The sequence below is a fragment of the Buceros rhinoceros genome, unplaced genomic scaffold, assembly GCF_000710305.1.
Source record: "Buceros rhinoceros silvestris isolate BGI_N320 unplaced genomic scaffold, ASM71030v1 scaffold32841, whole genome shotgun sequence".
In the NCBI taxonomy this organism is placed as follows: domain Eukaryota; kingdom Metazoa; phylum Chordata; class Aves; order Bucerotiformes; family Bucerotidae; genus Buceros; species Buceros rhinoceros.
In genome coordinates this window covers 6,424-22,178 of record NW_010395357.1, presented here as the reverse complement: position 1 = coordinate 22,178, position 15,755 = coordinate 6,424, and the positions used below count along the sequence as shown (strand labels likewise).

Below are 15,755 nucleotides of genomic sequence, written 5' to 3'. Positions count from 1 at the left end.
GTAGGGAAAAATAAATGTTCAAATGGAAAAAAGACTTCAGCCATTTTCTAGAATTTTTTTCAGTATAGAAATTTTCAAGGAAAATACACCTAGAGGATCCTGTACATATAGCTGTCATACAGTATGACACAAACAATTAAGCACAAGCATTTGGCATTGATAAAATATTTCATAAGGTAGTGAATAAGCACTGCTTAAAAAACAAAGGATGCCTTAAAACCATATTTTAGATACCTGAGACAGTAAAATGCATATTTCATGATGGATCCAACTCTTCACCTCTATCTTTAATCACACTTCATGAACTTGAAAAGTCAGCAACTGAGTTTTAAATATGACTCACATTTACAGTCCCTAAAGTGTCATGCCATTTTCTTGGTTTTTTTAATGATAGGAACTAGAGGCGGAAAGAATTAGACTCATGGAAGATGTAACTTTCAATAAGAGGAAGATGAAAGAACTGGAAGACAATCTTCTGTACAAACTAAGTGCAACCAGAGGTTCTGTATCCAAAGATTAAGCAGATTAAGCTGATTCACATTAGAATCTTTCCATACAGGAATTGATTTATCCATCCAAGATACAATAAGAGAACATCCCATGGCAGAAATTTGAAGTATCGTGATTTACCGGAGTATGAACGATATGGTACTATAGTGTGCCGTCATATCCAACCCCAGATACTAAGTATTTTTAACACCTAAACAAGTTTTGTGAAACAAATAAACTTATTGAAAGCTTTAAGCCTGTTAAACGAGATAAGGTATCTGATCACGGGCAAATGGGCAAAGTAAAATCAGCTGGTCTTTTGCAGTGTATTAGGAACTTGCGCATGATCAATTACTACCTCTCTGGAGGAAAAAGGAGGTGGTAGCTTACAGCAGATCAGTCAGTAAGTACCTGAGATGCATGAATACTGTCGTGTGACCATTGCCTTTAGGACCCTAAGTCGTCTTTGATCTTGAGTGTACCAGTCGAAGCACTGTTTATGAATATGTGTATATGTTAAGAGCATAAGAGGGCGGCCTTCTCTAGTACGTGCTGCAAAGCTTTTGGTACAGGTGCATTCATATTGTCATAGGATGACTGTGTTTGTTGAATATAAAAAGTAATTTCTAGTGTTACATCTCAGTTTCGTCTCCATTTTAAAAGCTTTCTGAAATTCAGTAGAGCATTTCCATTTGTTAGATACTATTCCTGTAATTTGGCCTTTCAGTTTTCACATACGTGAAGTGAAATAATTGTTATAAAAATGCCCTAAACATCTCATACTTGACATTTTAGGTTCACTAGTAGATGATGAATCTTTGATTGATGTTCTGCAAACAACTAAGCAAACAGCTGCTGAAGTAGCTGAAAAGTTGTCTGTGGCAGCGGAAACCGAAGTGAAGATTAACACTGCTCAGGAGCAGTATCGATCTGTTGCTACACGTGGAAGCATTCTTTATTTCCTTATTACAGAAATGAGCATGGTCAACAATATGTACCAAACTTCACTGGCTCAGTTCCTGAAGTTATTTGATCAATCCATAGCCAAGTAGGAAGACACAGATTTTTCTATTATTCAGATATTTGTCTTTCTAATGTATTTGCTGTTATTAAAATGCTTTCTTTGTGCTTTGTTGTCATAATTCAGATCTAAGAAGTCTCCTCTACCGCAGAAAAGAATCTCAAATATTATTGAGTGTCTTACCTTTGAAATTTACTCATATTCTGTTAGAGGCTACCATGAAAACCATAAATTCCTCTTTATCCTCCTTCTGACATTAAAAATTGATCTTGAGAGAGGACACGTGAAAAACAGAGAGTTCCATGCACTCAGTAAAGGTAAGTTTAGAAAATCGTGTTATATGTACAGCTAATCTCAACGTTTTAAACTTTTATACCATTTCAATGTATGATTTTTTGGCTGCGTGGTTTCTACCCGTAGTTCTGTGGGAGCTGCCACTGACCCAGAGAAGTTAGGTGCTGTTCCCCATCTCAGTTCTATCTCTGCCATTTACCCCGGCTGTGTTCCATCCCGACATCAGGATGATAATTCTACTTCTTTCCATCTATTGGTTGATAACTGTATATTTTTGTATTGTATTTGTATCCTTATTTTTAGAAATCAGGTGACATCTTGCTCCTTCGCTTTGACGGAGCTGTGTAAAGCTACCTTGTAAGCTGCCAGAACAGCTCCACATAAAACCCAAGGGGTGCTACAGTCTTTTACCGGTTTCACCTTGACCTTCCTCTGACTTCTGCCAGCCAGCTACCACTGACTTTTAGAGAACATAGTGTGTTTCTGTGACCCAGCTGGCCGGGTCTGCATGCTCTGTACTCTGAATTTGTGCCTTTGCTGAAAAAGGGACTGCTGAAAAAGGATTGCTTATGTCGAGGGCCATATAAAACCTATTTGAATTTTACAGTGTTCAAATAAATCTTGCAAAGGTCTAATGTCCAAGTAGTGAACCGAGGTGTGGAGATCATTATCTGCCTTTAATGAATAAAATGGATAGGAAACAAGATTAAATTCACTCTCTGTTTTGCTTCCTTTGGTTTTTTTGTTGTAATGGTTTTATCCTTTGAGAATGGTATCCAGCTACCAATGTCAGGCAGGGCATGCTTGTAAATGCTTCCAAAATAAACTGTCTACTTTAGTAAAGCATTTACTAGGAATTTACTAGGAACCATATTTCTTGGATTTTCAGCTCATGGATTCTTGTTTTGCCAGAAGAAAATATACCTTGGGCATCTGAAGCAGAAAGTGGTCACTTACCCCTTTTTAAATTAGAATCTGTAATAAAATGCAAGAATGCTTTTAGCAGTTGTCTAGAACATATGATTACAGTTTCCTGCTTCGCTTTATTTGATTTGATAGTGAGAAAATCTTCTGGTGTATAAAATGACACCAAAGTAACAGTACATTATTCATGTGATACTAAATAAGATCGGGAAGTGGGCAGATGCCTAGCCACAATTGTCCTGGACTCTGAGGTATCTTCTCTGATGAATGAATTGTTCAATTTTCCTCCTTGGTTGAGCACCTCTTGTTGCAAAATGAATGCCATGCTACCAAACATCATCGGGCAGCTGAAGGAAGGATTTATTTGAAAAAAATAAATCTTTCTTCCTCTTTTTTCCATTTCTTTTCCAGGACAGCTTTCATGGCTTATCGTCAACCTTATTATCAGGGGATGTCTCGGTGAAATAAGCATTGCTATTGGAAATGAAAAAGTCTCTAGAACTCACTATTCAGCTAGTCTCAGGAGATTATCAACTCGAAATCTTTTCTGCTGCTACAGAACATGAATTTCATGTACATGAATTTCATTCTATTTACTGTATTCCATTAAAGCCAAACACTAGGCTCTTCCGGAATATTTTAACGCTATAGCTTGAAGGTAACCTTAAGCAACAGAGAGAAAGGGGGAAGCAGTATAGGAAAAGAGCCTCCCATAATGGTAGCATAGAATTTTTATTGAAACTCTACAAAATCCAAAAGATATGAGAAAATCTAAGGACAATTTCCTAGGTATCTTCAGTTAGGTAGCCCGTGTCCTTTGCCAGTAGGAAGTGAGGGACTGGCACAGAAAGAGTAGCAGAAAGTATATTTTACTAAGAAGCTCCATAAATATTAGAGAGCATGTTACAGAAGAATTGCAAAACATCTTTGGCTTTGACTTTAAAAAGGGCGAGAAATACTGCCAGGTGTGCTATTTTGTGGAAATCAATGATTACATCACTTTGGCTAAAGTGATTATGATTCTCTCACAGAATTCAATAATTTGCAAAAATATTCCCGTTGGCCTAATGTATTTAATTCGCAAAAGATGTGATTCTGGAGCAGGTTATAATTTTATAATAACAATTCTAATAATGGATTAAGGTTCTGTGCAAACACATTCTGTTATCCTCTCTTTGATTTCCGTTATTACAGTTTGCAGAGAGTCAGAGGAAGTTCTGAGATCCATGCATGGATCCCGAGCAGTTATTTCAAACTGTGTATCCTAATGCCACAACCATGAGAGGATGCTTTAAGGAAACTCTAGCAGTTAGTTGCAGGAAATGCAGGAATATCAGTATTTGCACCTCAGATTTCATGAAGCAGGCCTGTCTTTCTGCAAGGTTACTGAAGCTTGTTATCCATGGGGTAAAGGGAAGGAGAAGCACGAAAACTTCATAATAAAAATGAAGTAACTTCAGGTGGTTTTTTGCATGACAAAAATAATTTGCACATAGGCACTTCACATTTTTGAACAAAGGTTTGCTCTTTGATCAGCCCTTCCGTAGTTCATGAAAACATTCAAGTCATTATTAATCATAGCTAATTCTGTTTCTTGACTATAACTTTATCCATATGTGAATGAAAGCATTGCAAATGCTGGCACTTTTCACATATGCCTATGAATGGCAAAATGAAAACTAATCAGAAGAAAGAATTTTTCAGGCATTGCATATTTAATTCATTAACAGAACCATCTATTAACCATAAGAACTCAGCAGGATTTATCAAAAGATTAGGTATGTATATTACTAACAATAATATAATGTATTACAATAAGAAACACGTTATTGACACTTCTTTAATTCTCAGTCTTCATTGAATAATTCTGCCTCAAAAAATGATTTGAAAATTTCCCCAAAAGCAAAAACTCCCCTAAGATCTGTTTACCTGTCCACTCATTGAAACCTTTACTTTCTTTTGATGTTAACGGTTTCCGTTGGTATAGCAATGTCCAGATTCAGCAAGGTGATTCCTGAGTTTCTAATTAAGGATATTCAAGCAGCTAGGAGAATAAATATTTAGTTTTTCTGAATCATGTGTTTATTCTTTTAAAAGAAGCTATTTACTAAAAAGAGCTACTGAAAAATCATCACTGACAATAGAAATAAGATTCTTGCATCCTGGAAGCCTGCAGGAAACCATTTCAAAGAATCAAACCTTTTCCTGTAAATTCTGTAATGTAAGCAGAAGAGACTCCAGGAGAATCAGCAAGAATTTGTTGCATTATAGCATTTTCAGGACCATAATCTTTCCTATAACGTGTCAGAACTTTAAAGTAAGTTCTTTAGCTGAATCAAAAATACTATGTATAATGTCTTCCCAATAATCTCCTAAAAAACGAAATTTGTACTTTATTTAAGAAATTAATATTCTAATCTCCTATTCACTGGAGTGAATAGGTTTGTCTTATGTACTTTTTCTTCTTGCTTTCATGATTCATTTTCTCTACGTCCCATTCATGGAGAATTTGAGGATGAAATGGGTGCAGAATAAGAAAAAAAAGATCTCTATGTTAAAACCTCTTGATGTTCTATGGAATAATTAGATACAGTTTGTAAAAGTATTAAAATATTAATTTAATAGGAACTACCTATGTATTTATATATGTATTTTTTGGTAAGCATGTATGTGTAATTTGAAAGTATTGAAATAATTACAGCTCCTACATCTGGACTATGTATACACACATATATATGCTCACATACATTTAAGTGCATAAAAGTAACAGTTTTTATTCCAAGGTGCTTTTTTAGTCTGTTTGTAACAAGTTTGTGAAATTCATTATACCAGTGAACAAAATGAGTAAATGGTGTTAGTTCTAGAGACCGCCCTCTCGTTTTCCCAAGAAGTGGCATCAATTTGTGGGGGACTGAGGAAGACTACAACAAAATGAAAATTATGATTAAAAGTTAATTATAATAAAAAGTTAAAAGTTAGTCTGTTAAAATTGGATTGTAGTTTAATCCCAGAGGTGTTCCTTCGTATTTCGTCTTCAGTTGGGTATCAGGGGATGTGAAACACGTATTGTCTACTGGCTATCTGGCTTTATATATGCTATTTTAAATTAGTTGTGCTTGTTAGGCTGGTCTAGGATTGCTTGATTCCATCAGCCCAGAGTTTCTTTCTTCTCCTGTTTTGTTTGGGGTTTTTTTCGCAATGATCCCAAGAGATTACTGTGTTAACGTAATATGTTTAGCAGGATTCCCAGCTAAAACCAGTCCGTCGCATCCTTTTGGTACAGGGGAAACAGCCCCCCTCCTCAAACCGCGACAACGTGTAACGTTCTTTGGGTATTATGTGTTTCGTTAGAGCAGAAGTTTGCAGCTGAGAAAATAAGAGTTTCTTTTTGATATCTTTTCTTTTTAGGAATAGTGGAATAAAATATAGACTGTCAAAGGGAAGGTCTTCAGAGGAATATTTTTATTTTTCAGATAAATACAAAATTATCTTTACTGTTTTATCAGCACTGATGAAAAGGAAAAGAGATTATTAAAGAATTTCCCATACTTCAAATATAATCAGTATCATCGTAGTAACTTACAACAACAAACTGTATGAAGCACGTGACCTAAGATGAGAGGCTGAGAGGACTGGGCTTCATCACCTTGGTGAACAGAAGGCTTAGGGGAGACCCAACAGCCTTCCAACACCTCTGAGAAGGCCGTTAAGACAGAGCCTGTCTTCTCTCTACTGTGCTCTACTGTGATGAGAGAGAACAGAAAAGAACTGAAAAAAGGAGTGGTTCAGAGTGGATGTCAGGGGATTTTTTTCATTATGAGGACACACAAACATTAGAACACACTGTCTAGAAAGGTTATATAGTCTCCATCCTTGGAGGTTTTCAAGACCAGATAGCCTAAGTACCTAAATTTATCTCATCGCTGACCCTGCATTGAACAGGTTGGATTAGAGGACCTCCTGAGGTCCCTTCCAGTAACCTACGGTCTTACGAAGCAAGTGCTAAGTACACAAGGCTGCAATTAGTACCCTTGTGAAAATTATATGGGCCAGAAAACATAATTCTAAAAGAAATAACAAATATATCTTGACCCCTGGAATGTTACACATATTTTATCTACACATTGTTTTCATCTACAGGAGGTGCTGCACTGGATCTACAGGCGTGCCCACCCAAACCATTCCGCTGGATTCTTGACATGACGTGGCTAAACCTAGTGGAATTGAGCAAACTTCCACATTTTGCAGAAATTTTGAATCAGGTGACATCTACTAATTATCTTTTTAATGTTAACAACCAGTTTCCCAATCATAATTGTACTCTTAATTGTACATTTTGCATTTGGAATGCACAAGATAGGTAGTTAGGAGCAAGGCCAGAGAGAATACAGAACAAAGGCAGAGAAACTCGCAGTGAGGTAGCATGAATGGGGGGATGTCTATTTGCTCTGGTTTTTAAATCTGCTTTATTGTATTTTGTAATACAGTCACTGAGGTAGAAAGAGAACAGGAGCAAAGAACTAGTAAAAAAGGAAGTCAGTGAAAGAGAGACAGAAACAAGGAGAAAGGGTAAAAAAGTAGAGGTATCAAAAAGGGTCAGAAAGTTAATCTATGACTGTTAGGTTTCAAGAAACAATGCTTTTTGTCTTGAATCTGATAGATTTTTACAAGGAAATTGTTTGCTGCTTTTTTTTAAATACTCATTTCCATTCCAATGTTAACATGTTATTCAGACGTGATGAGCTAGCTATAAAAATACTATTTATTTTATTGAAGCATACATGAACTTATATGCACATAAGCTTGTGACATGTTTATCAGTTATTTTCTTTACTTTGGTACATTTTTAGTAGTTAAAACACTCCTTGAGCATTGCTAAGTCTTATTAATTTAATTAAGTATTACAGTATTTAATTTAATACAGTGAAGACATATTCCTCTTTAAAAATTTAGATCACCCCATTCCTTTTCACACAGTCAGTACTTGCAGCTGTGGTGGAGTGAGAGATGGTACAAAGAAATGTGTAATGAAAGCTTAATGATTTTACTAAAGCATTACTAAATGATTTTCAGCTCAAGTCGCGGTAACCCATCTCTGGCTGTGAGCTAGCTTTGAGAAGGTGTCTTTTCTCAGTATGTGCTCAGGTTGATGCCAGTTAACGTAGAACTGAGCTGCTTCATTACAATTTTTTTTTTTGTCATACTCAGATTATAGTTCAGAAAGGGACATTTGGTGTTTGTGAAACTCTCCGAATGAGTTTCGTTATAGGAAATACGTGGTTGGAAGAGGTCCCAGTATGTTAATTTCTCGATCTTATCTCAGTCCATTCTTGGCATGGGTTGTTCTGAAACTATTTCTGTCTGGAACCAAGTCAGTCAACTGGACAGAGCTCCTTCATTTACCATAGGCGTATGGGGCTGTGTTTCAGACCCGATGGTATCAGCGCGTTCCTTACTCTGTCTCCAGTGATCGGACAGCGTTGTGGTAGCCGACTCTTCTTGCTCACTGCCTCAAAGACTCAACGGCATAGCAATTTTCACTATGTTCTGCCCACCAGGGTCCCTTGTCCTGTTAGGTCATGGGTTCTAAGATGTGCCTAAATAATGATCATATTTGTGGTCAGACTAATTCTTTCTCAAGTCAGAAGCTTACTAGAGTCTCTTATTTTTAATTTGTGATTCTTTGGCTGGCTGGACTATATTGGGACAGATTTTTTGTTCATCTTAACTACTTCGTGATCAGAATGAATAAAGTAATCATAGCATGTTCCTCTTATAGTAGAATCCTTCTGCTGTTCATTGATTTTTAAGTATGTGCATGTGTTTGGGAGGGGAATCCATGGACAACTGATTAAGAGCCTGCATCTTAATACAAAACATTCTACTTGTAATATCTTAACAGCAATTCACAGGGCACATATCTTAAACACTATAGACTCTTACTGATACTTGTAATATATCACAATATAATAACAGACTCTCCTTAAAATATACATTTACAAGGGGATTTTTCTACAGTTGAAATATATTTATATGTGTGTTAATGTAATAAATTTAGATAGCCTGTAACGAAAAGGGATGGAAAAGTTGGTTTGATAAAGAAGCTCCTGAGGAAGAAATTATACCTGATGGATATAATGATTCACTAGATACCTTTCGCAAGCTCTTACTCATCAGGTGAGCACCTCCAGAAATTTGGGAAATAACATACATGGTTGCATCATGTGTCTCAGTCTATTGGTATGCTTTTTTCATAATAGTGTAATTTTAATTAATTTCTGGGTGACATCAAATATTATTTAACTCACTCACTTCAGAGCTATCTTTTGAAGAGCCTAAAAGAAGTTATTTCTAGAAAATATTTTTATCGCTTTGCTTTTATGGAAAATGGGAACCACATTGAAGCCTTCTTCAAAAAGCTAGAAGGTAGAATCATTCAGATACCTTTCAAAATGCTGGTTTTTAAAAAAATTTCTTTTAAAATTAACTATGTAAAATAACTTCAGGTAATTAAAAAGATATTTGTGAGAATGCAAAACAGGTGTTCAAAAGCCCCATGTGAAAAGGGTGCTATAAAAGATTTTTTTATTGCGTCAGCTAAGATGTCTGTGGCAGGGCTTGGGATATAATGGATTTCCCTGAAGCTGCATTCAGCTGCCTAACGCATGCGATCGTATCTTCCTCTGCTCATTGTGTACATTCCAAGTGCTGCAAGAAATAAATCAGAAACACTACAGAAAAACAACATCAATTACTAGACCATGTTTTGGTTTTTGGAGCAGATTCAACCTGTACAGTAAAAAAGCCGGAATCTAATGGGAGAAGTACTTCATTGTTACATGCTATACACCCCGAAGGCAGAGGGGAGCATCTAAGCCCTAAGCATTTAAATAATAAGCCTATAAACAGAAGTTTTGAAAAGTCATATATTTTATCCAAAAGTAGTTGCTTGGGGTTTTTTTTCTTTATGAGAAAAATAAAGACTCATCCCCAACACAAATGCAATCCAAACATCCAACAGAAGAGTTGAGTTTGTGCCCTGAAAGACTAACAGACCTAACGAAACGTCTGCAGAATTTTAATAAAGGGCAAAACCAATCTTACATTCGCTACCTGTGTTCTCAGATACAACAGCTCTGTTTAAAATGAAGAATGTCCCAGCCTCATAAAGGTACCCGTAACAGGAAATTGCAGTGCAAAGTTTACGTCAGGCAAAATTGTAAGCAACTGGAAAGTACAGGACAGTCATACGTAGAGGGAAGACTACCGGTTCTGTCTGTTACTGTATCTGTAAAGAAAAATCAACACAGATGTGCACAGATGTGTGTGTGTCCTGATGTCTATGTGTGTGTATATATACATGCGTATTATGAGGCAAAAATCCCTAGCTGATAAAAATAGAATTTCTAACTCAAGCTTGTACTTGGCAACAGGAAGAGACAGTGAATTTGTATCTTGGTATATATTTTAATTTCTAGATCTTGGTGTCCAGACCGAATGCTTTCCCAAGCCAGGAAATATATTGCAAATTCCTTGCATGAGAAATATACAGAACCAGTCATTCTGAATTTAGAAAAAACTTGGGAGGAAAGTGACGCACGAACACCTCTCATCTGTTTCTTGTCTACAGGATCTGACCCAACTGGTCAGATTGATTCCTTGGCTAGGAAGCTTAAATTGGGTATGTAAATAATTATTCATTGTCATGTGTTAGGACACAGAAAGGTAAATAATTTCAGAGATTTCTTTTCTGAAAGGTATTTCGTAAATTCTGTGGCACTGTTGTTTGATCCTGATTCATCATCTTAGAGGTATGCTGAGAATCATTATGTGTGCAATTAGACAATAATGTTTTCAGGGTTTTTTTATAAACTTCTATCATCCTTCCCAGTGATGGTATTTTTTAATCCCTATCTGTAAGACGGTATTTATGTTGTTTGGGGTTTTTTTTAAATTCTGTCATGATGACAATACTGTTTTCTTGTTTTAAGTGCAGGTAATATCAGAATCAGCAATCTGCTTTACAAGATTACTTTGTAACAAAAACACCCACAAGTTCTCCATTTATATATTCTGGACTTTATGTCTACATTACACGGAAATTTCAAACAACTGTGCATACAAAAGTAGTGGGAAGTACAGACTTATATTTATGATATTGGTCACATTAATATGCTCACAAATGAAATTTTATACTTACACATTGTGCTCATTTATGGGGCTTCATTCTCCACACTTAAAGAAAGTTCTGGGCTCATATTTCAAGTGCTGTGGCTTACTTCATTAAAATTTGGCACAAATTACCATTGACAGTAATAATGTCTGTCACAGTCTTTCTCTTCCACTAACACTGTAAATATTGTAGATGTCTATTTTAATGTTACTTTACAAAGTTTCAGCATTTAGATGAAATACACGTAGTAGCATAATATGATGGTGAAGGGACTCTACTTCCATAAGTATATATTTTTTGCACTAAAATGTACTTAATTGTGCTGTATTTATATCACTGGTTTTTTGGACGGAATTGGAATTCTTACTTCTCAAGAATGTAAATTCATTAATCATATGTTGTCAAATGTGTTGTAGAATGTAGGACCATCTCTATGGGTCAAGGACAAGAAGTTCATGCTCGTAAATTCATACAGACGTCAATGCAACAGGTGACAATATAAGTTGATTGTCCATTTTAGTATTCTTTTACACCTCTTTTGCATGCAATTTTTAGCATTTTTACCTTACCATCAGGCATACCTCAGGGTAAACAAATCTTGAACTTAAAGACCTTCCACTGTGGGATATGCATGTGCCAGTGGAGTCCAAGTCAACGCATTCCCTTCATATCACTATGCTGTTAACCAAGGGTAGGAGAACATTGTATCCCACTTCTATCCTGCAGGGCTTGCAGATCCTACTTTGTTGCTGGAATTATTCTTCTTGTTTTCCTTTCTTCCCCCACCCCCTCCCCTGTGGGAGCTATCTAGATGGTGCATGGTTTCTACTCAATGAAATGGTGAGTGCACACATAGCTTAAGCCTGTAGATGCAGAAGGTTGTGCTGGCTTTCAATACCACCTCACATTTTCCTTCCATCTGTGCTAGTGGGAGTGCCTCTTGCTCAGCAGCAATTGGGTTTGGTTCTTTGTTTCTTTAATTTCCAATCCTTTTGACTTAGAGTCCCAAGAATTTCCAAACAATATTTAAGCACTTTTCTCTTAAAGTCTCAAACAGTAAAAACATGAGAAGTTTAAGTAGCAGCTACAGAAAGATGTTAATTGAAACCTCAAATACAATATAAAAATTACAGTGTAAAGGTAGCACAGTCCAGTCAGCTGGAGAATTCAGAGTTGTGGACAGAATTGTGAATGAAGACATACAGCCGTAGTTTCATATAGACTCAAAATATTGGGAATTAGTCTTTCATTAGTGTTCTGAAGGCCTTTATTGATAAATGAAACATTTTTCACATGATCATAACCGTCAGTCCGTCCTTACTACACCAGGAGTACAGACCCACTTGTAAAATTCACCTGAAGAAACCTGAACTGACTTGTGTTCAGTAAGAATTTTGATTGGTACCATGTTACCTATTTGTTAACTAGTATATGCTTTCATACCTACATTGGGTGTGTTCATCAAAAGTCAGATAAAAATTGAAAGATGGATTCATTACGAGTTTTAAAACCGCTCAGAATATATGATATCCATTAGATTCCTTGGGTATCTGTCCTCACCCATCAGAGTTCCCGAAGCACAAACAGTGAAAATGAGATCACAACACAGAACACTCTGCAAGAACAAATGTTACAGATTCATGATCAATACAATTTCAGATTTCCATCTGAACTGAACAGTTCTTTTGTCCCCTTATTCTCTAATGTTTAATCATAATGAAATGAGGAAATGCTTCTTAGGCTTCCGCAAAGTCCTGTCCTCTTTAATACGACAGGCTGAAGTGCTTTGGAGCCTTTCCAGGACTTCCTGCCTTTCCTGCAGAGAAAAAGAAAAGGTCAGGCAGTATTGCTTCCGGAGATTACAACTATGTTATAGAATCATAGAATAATTTATGCTGGATGGGACCTTTAAAGGTCCAACCCTCCTGCGATGAGCAGGGACATCTCCAACTAGATCATCGCCTAGTATGTGTAACGTGTCTTCATTTGAGGCAAACCGCGCCCCCCCCTCGCCTTGTCAGATGATATTTATTCATTCGACTATAGTACGGTCTGCTTCATTTTTATATTATGGACACATATAAAATTTGTATATGGCCTTTTGGCCTTTACTGCACACTTTCTAGAAATTACTGTATAATCCAAGGTTTTCTATATAATGCAGCCTTGGTTATGGAAATTCTCTGTGTTGTATTCCAGTAACTTCTCAGGTCCTACCAAATGTTGTGACATCAGTACTGGAATATAGATGTACACTACTTTGGAAAAAGAAAAAAGAAATCTCTTTATAGCAGATGACATTTTATATGAAGTTCAGTGCACACATCTCTCATACTTCTTTGTGTTCATCTGTCTAGAACGGTCATCATCAACTTCCATTTCATTGACATAATGAGAGCTGGGGCATGCCCCCTTTCTTTTGCCCGCAGTGAAAAGCACAAGTATACTCCAAACAGCACTCCAGTGGAGCTACCAGTAACAGTGTCTGGACTAAATGCCTCGGTCAAGCATGTATTTTATGGAGGGAGGAATATGTGAACATCAGATTTGAAAGAACAAAACAGAATTAGAGAATATGAAGACAAATGCCTGGGTTTTTTCCCTATCTCTGGCCAAGAGTATATAATATGATTAAAATTGCTGTGTTGCGTTACAGGTAGATAGTTTTCCAAAACTGAGCCTGATTTATTTGGAAATGTGACAAACTGATTAAAACTCTTCCTCAAAAAACTGGATCCCCATGAAAGAAGGATCGTTTAATCTTTTTTTTTTAATATGCATCAGTTCACCATAAATATTTCAATTATATTTTGTCACCAAATGATATTTATTTCTTTTTAAATGAGCTAAACCAAAATTGCCAAAATGAATTTACAAGCAGTAATGAAACCCACACATCACTGTTTCCAACTAATTAAATAATGTCCCATTTTGATATCAAGCTTCTAATTCATCAAGCTTCTAAAGTGATGCTGCAAAAGCTGATCGAGTTTAAATTCATAAGCTGAAGTGCAGAGATAACAATGAAAGTAGAGCTTTCATGAAGTTTGAGAGTTGAATAAGATCAAAATTTATATGCAGAGGTTGAATTCCATTTAAATGCGTATCTTACAGATAAATTAATTGCAGTTGAAAAGTTTTAGAATCTTGTTACCATCTCTTTACACTTAATTCAGATTGTGTTATTAACAAATACATTTTAAAAGATTTTAAAAGATTCCTTAGATTTCAGCTGTTACTTTTCCACTCACGTTCTTTTAGATCTGATGGCAGGATTGCTTATCACTGGTGTTTTGCTGGGCGAGGCCAGGAATTACTTCTTTTTGCCACTGGGTAGCACTCATACTTTACCTAGAATATTGGCTCTGTGTCTCTTAGAAGATACTCTGCCAATATCACACCAAATAAAATGATAGTATATATTCAGGAACAGACCAAAAGTAGATAATTAAATAAATAAATTTACATGCAAGACCAAATTTGGTTCTAATATAGACAGTTGATTTCAGCATTATGAATAACTCATTCTAAATTTTATATGGTAATAGTTGATACTCTTCTTTAGGGATGCTGGGTGTTACTTCAGAATTGCCACCTTGGACTGGATTTCATGGATGAACTACTGGAGACACTTCTTACTGCTGAGATAGAGGATGAGGCATTTCGAGTTTGGATAACGACTGAACCACATCCTAAGTTCCCAATTATGCTGCTACAGGTTTGTTCAAATATTTAATTCAGGTACCTCATGCCATCAAAACTGTTCAAAATAAGTATGTAAATGGAAATTAAATAAAGGGGGGGGGGAGGAGGGGAAAATCCGCAATAAAACCCCAGAAGAAATGAACTTAACTTACAATGCAACTATCACTTTAAACAGGAAGGTTGCTTACCAGCAACTGCAAGTTCTCAAAGACACATTACGTATGTGTGAGTTCATACCAACTCTGTACGCAGAAACACTTGAATCAAAACTATCAGGCTTTACACGCATCCCTTTTTGCCCAGCCAGATGCCTTGTGAACAGAGTAATGCCTGCAACTGCTTGGAGACTCTTCCAGATTTCCCTCTCTGAGATAAAGGATAAAGGGGACAGTATATACATGGGCAGCACATCTCAAGGAACATAATGTACCAAGAAGTAACCTGTTTTTCTTTGGATGAGAAGAATGGAACCATATAAGAGGTTGTTCTGTACATCTCAAGGAGAGATTTTTCATCAGTACCAGGAAAATTGACTAAACTCTTACAAAGTGCACTTAAGTCATTTATGATGGTTCCTAGCACTCTCACAGGGGCTCATAATGCTAGTTAATAGCTAGTGTAAGAGCTGTGCATTGACACTTCCTCTTAAAGACAGTGAGAGTCTCCTTAGTGATTCTCATTCTCTCGCAATAAAAATAGGTACTATACCTGTAGGATCTCTAGGATGTAAAGAGGGATAAGGTTTCTTTTCTTGAATAAATCTAGGAGACAACGACCTTCAGTAAAAAATGTACATCACCGTGGAAAAACACTGTGTAGAGAAAGCTAGCTGTGTCATCCTGCATCTTGAAGGCATTTATGAATAGTGACATATATAAACATACAGTTTGATAGAAGTGAGAATAGAGAACTTAGAGGGTTGCTAGATGAATCTTCAATGCATTTATCTCAAATGTTTCACATGTGATTTCCCAGTCTATAGTGTCACATTCCTTGTTAAAATATTAACTTATTTGGGGATTCCAGAAAATTAATAACTAACAAACCAAAGGTCAACCCCTTCTCAGGAGAAAGGAGATTATAATTTGCTTTTTTTTGTACAGAACATTCATCAAAAACTGAATAGTGTTTTCTTTGAAACGTGGAAAG

At 36.3% G+C, this 15,755-nt stretch overlaps 1 protein-coding gene across 1 annotated transcript in view; it reads left to right on the top strand.

Annotated features, from left to right (window-relative positions):
- Window positions 1-14,637, top strand: part of LOC104501682 (dynein heavy chain 8, axonemal-like) — a gene marked incomplete at its 5' end in the record, with an annotated part of 20,975 nt that extends 6,338 nt beyond the window's left edge. Inside the window, 8 exons of the mRNA XM_010145532.1 lie at window positions 395-500; window positions 1,285-1,537; window positions 1,637-1,827; window positions 6,869-6,990; window positions 8,787-8,905; window positions 10,207-10,409; window positions 11,318-11,391; window positions 14,467-14,637. Of these exons, the coding sequence (XP_010143834.1) occupies window positions 395-500; window positions 1,285-1,537; window positions 1,637-1,827; window positions 6,869-6,990; window positions 8,787-8,905; window positions 10,207-10,409; window positions 11,318-11,391; window positions 14,467-14,637 (1,239 nt within the window). The remainder of the gene's footprint in view (window positions 1-394; window positions 501-1,284; window positions 1,538-1,636; window positions 1,828-6,868; window positions 6,991-8,786; window positions 8,906-10,206; window positions 10,410-11,317; window positions 11,392-14,466) is intronic.
- Between the last annotated feature and the right edge of the window lie 1,118 nt (window positions 14,638-15,755).